At 42.4% G+C, this 3,986-nt stretch overlaps 1 protein-coding gene across 4 annotated transcripts in view; it reads left to right on the top strand.

Annotated features, from left to right (window-relative positions):
• LOC113213365 (uncharacterized) overlaps window positions 1–3,986 on the top strand; it is a 117,360-nt gene that overhangs the window by 78,588 nt on the left and 34,786 nt on the right. For all 4 annotated transcript variants that reach the window (XR_008010926.1, XM_052265483.1, XM_052265486.1 and 1 more), the window contains exons 5-6: window positions 3,552–3,731; window positions 3,825–3,964. Coding sequence is in view for 3 of the 4 variants with exons in the window: in XM_052265483.1 (XP_052121443.1) it covers window positions 3,552–3,731; window positions 3,825–3,964 (320 nt within the window). In the remaining variant the exon portion in view is untranslated. The remainder of the gene's footprint in view (window positions 1–3,551; window positions 3,732–3,824; window positions 3,965–3,986) is intronic.

Consider the following 3,986-nt stretch of genomic DNA (forward strand, 5'->3'; position numbering starts at 1 on the left):
AAATAGGAAAGAAACTCTCTTCCCCCGACCCCAAAAAGCGTCTTCTAAGCAGAAGGGTGGGTTGTAGTCGCGGTGCTTCACCGTTACATACCTTTCTCGTGTCTACGGGGCAAACTCAAAGCAAGCAAGCAAAGCGAGCGCGTGACAGAAATGGTCGGGCCGCAGGCCGGACCATCGCCGGCGGTAGGCCAAGCAGGCCCGGCCCCTTGGCGGAAGGGCGGGCCTGCTTGTTATAATACAAAACGACCCTGAAAATCCCAGGTCGCTAGCTCAATTCGTTTTCGAGTTACCGTGCAGACAGACAGACAGACAAAGTTGTTTTTTTTTTTTTTTGACCAGACGGAGTAAGGGGCTTCGCTAATCACTCAGCCAACAACGAGGGGCATATTGTTGTTACTCAGATTGTAGGACGTGTCCATAGTTCATGAGCAGTTTTCATTTCTGAGGTTTGGAAAAAAACAATCTGAACTACAAAAGTGTTAGGATCATAAATTATGACAATTTCAGAGATAGGATCTTCTTCCTTAACCCTTTAAGGTGCCAAAATAGACCAGCAGTGAGAAAAATTGTTTCTTCATATTCTGTCTCTTTGGGTCCCAAGCAACACAAAAGACCCAAAAAAACGTTTTCCCGGTAGTTCCCAGTTATTTTTTGGAGTTGTCGTCACATGACGCCATTGCACCCTCCCTACGGTCATGGGGGCGGGCTCAAGACTCTTTTCTAGCCCGGGGGTCCAAGACAACTTTTTTGGTAGCACACGTCAGTGTGACCTAAATCCATCGATATTTACTCAAATATGGTGTTCTCCTGTAATTTCTAAATTTTTAATGTGTTCTTTTCATACTCCAGTATCATGTGAAGTACATTAACATCGTAATTCTTCGAATATTTCATGAACAATTCCTGTTTTCCGGACAAAATCGTGATCGACAACTGTTTACCTATTCAAAACTGCCTGGGGACCCAGTTTCCATTAATAATTGTAGAAATTGTAGGGTTTTTTGCGTAGTTGCTGCATTTGTCATTATAACGCCTGTACCTCGTAGACAACCAAAATAGAAATTAAAACGCTCAAAATGATAATGTCCAATGCTAAAATCACTGATGAGCCAACATAAGCACGTAAATCCAGATTTCACTCATTTCAGGTTTTCGTTAGCAGTATATTCTACAAACTGAGACGCATCTTTCTGTGTAACCGGATTTAAAATATCTTAGTAAACGGCAGAGATTCAGAGCAGTACCAAACAGCGAAAGTCCACCCTTGAGCCAACAAAGAAACGAATGTCCTCATCTGGGCAAACCAAAACCACGAAAGGCCATACATTTGCAGATCAAAACAGCGAAAGTCCAGCTATGGGCTGACATAACAGCGTAAGTCCACAAAATTATTGGACTTTCGCTCTTATGTTAGCTCACACATGGACATTCGTTCTTTTGTTGGACCAGACTTGGACATTCGCTTTTTTGACAGTCCAAAACAAGACTATTGTGTTTTTTTTCACATCAGCCGTGGACGCACATTCTACTTCAGCAAATTCAGTAGCCATTCACCATGCTCTATAAAACTACATCTTTGCCATCTATCTTTAAAATTTACACTGTGTTCCCATTTTTGTTATTTCACCACGGGTATTTTTAAGATAACTTACTTGACAAGCTCCTTGAAAACCAGAATGGTTGTACTTTTCTTGAACAAGCTTTTTCCACATGATTAACTCCAGCTACATATTTGCATACAACAAACTAGTCATTGATGTTGGATTTAGTCTCGTGTGAACCGTGTCTTCACAGTGAGGTGGTCTCACTGAGGACGCTAGTCACAGAGGTTTTCAGCCAATCACAGTCCTCGAAAACATCTGAGGCCAGCGTCCTCAGTGAGGCCGCCTCACCGTGAAGACACGTGTCAGACGAGACTAAATCCACCATAATATAGGTTTATGATGTTGTAAAGTTGACTTCACTGTCAACAGTCATCTGTTCTTGTGTACAAATGGTTAAAAGAAAGTAAGTTAACTTCTGTTTATTTCTGTGGTAATTTGTGAGTATTTTTAAAAGCATTTTCACTATTTGTCCCATTAAAAGGTTAAAGTCAACATTTTATACTGTATAATACTCTAGTGCACATATAGAAAACAATACACAGGAATGTTTATACCGAAGTTTTTAAATAGAAAATAGCAGTCCACAGTTTAGTCCTTTAAAAGAGCGAATGTCCATGTGTGAGCTAACAAACGAACGAAAGTCCAGGTCTGGGCTATCACAACAGCGAAAGTCCAAAAAGCCTGTGGACTTTCGCTGTTATGTCAGCCCAGACCTGGACTTTCGCTGTTTTGTTTTGCTAAACCATGGACATTCGCTGTTTTACACTGCTCTCATGTGGACTTTCGTTGTTTTTGCCCTAAACTAGTAATATTATAGTGTCTCTTATTAACTTTTACAAAAATATTTTGATACCATTTGTTTGCTGATAATTTTTACTTCCTAGGTGTGCCAAGCAGATTTGGTTACCACTACAGATCTTCAATCTGGAATGTTTTTAGTGTCTCCTGTAAAATTAGGGTTGGTGGACTTACGCGCTTATGTTGGCTCATGAGTGAAATGTGAACTGAAACTGAAAAAAGTGAACATATGCCGCTGGTCAAATCTTTTTGTATCACAAAGCAGCCACAGTAACGGAAACGGTGACGGCAAGCTGCGATGGCGTCACTTGACGACATCTATATTGTAAGCACCATAGATTTATAAAGACGGAAGCAAATTAAAAATCTGGCCAGGCTACGGTATTCTACGGTTCTTGAACTATATGCACACACCTTTGATTGAGTTGAAAACGTTCGAACAGACCGAGGTGACGCTGGCGATGTCTTGCGTCTCGCCATCTTTAGTGAGTAGAAGCGGGACTTCGATGGGGCGATACTATCGAACGTGGGTATCAAATCGTTCACAAAACCTTCCCCTTCACGTACGCCCTTCACGTACGCACTAGATTTAAATGTCAGAGTGCGGTGGTTTTCGCGCTCGATGTGCGCAAACATCATGTCAGGTGACGCCATGGCACCCTAAAGGGTTAAGGAGATTCAGTTGTGAAAGAAATGGTTTACAAAGGTAAAACACGGTAAATCATGTGCCAATAGGGTCCTTTGAACGATAATTTCGTTCGTTTGGCTCTATCTTGCACCGTTCGGACACTACAGGGTATAAGCGAAAAATTGCGGTAACATTAATTTGTAGAAAGAGGCCTCAAATCACAAAACGGTAGATAAAGTATCCCCCTCCTCTTCCCCTTTTAATAGGTTAATATTTTAGGCCAAGAAGGCCCCAAAAAATGCCAACGGCAGGTCGAGTAGGCCTGGCACCTGGGCCCTGCCGAACAGAGTTGCCAGCAGAGCGAAGTGAAACTGGCAATTTCAGTTGGCGGCAGGGTGGGCCAGCTTGTTGAATGTTCCCCTACAACCGCCACTAACAGTGCACCTTTTTGGAGTACCCTGTGTAGGGAGGCATCACACTGTTTCCAACTTTAAAGAATTTCTGTTTGTCTTATAACGCAGGTGTTTTTGAGTACAACAGCTCGCTTTCTTAATGGCATGCGGCGTTTCTACACTGGATTCGCAATGGTTCAGTTTTTTGGTGTCATGCACACGACGTACGGTTATCGTGACGTGTCCCCAATAGTAGCTTTGCTGACTTCCGTCAGTCCTCTATTGGCATGGCTGTTGTATGTTGTCAATGTGCGTTAAAAATGTATTCTGCATAAGTGCTAACAATGCACCTGTTTTCCAGATAGACTAACATGTTTTTATGATAAACTTTTACATGGACAGACTCTTGGAGTGATGTGTGCCTTAGCTGCTTTTTACGAAACACAAACATACGTCTTTCTTCTGTTCTCGTCGTGCGCCTTTCTGTGGCGAGCCCTGGGAGTGGAGTGTGAACAAGGAGGGAAAGCGTCCTCCTTGAAAAGGTGAGCCCTGACAAAAAAAAAA

Source organism: Frankliniella occidentalis, unplaced genomic scaffold, assembly GCF_000697945.3.
Source record: "Frankliniella occidentalis isolate FOCC.00 unplaced genomic scaffold, Focc_3.1 Scaffold27, whole genome shotgun sequence".
Classification (NCBI taxonomy): Eukaryota; Metazoa; Arthropoda; class Insecta; order Thysanoptera; family Thripidae; genus Frankliniella; species Frankliniella occidentalis.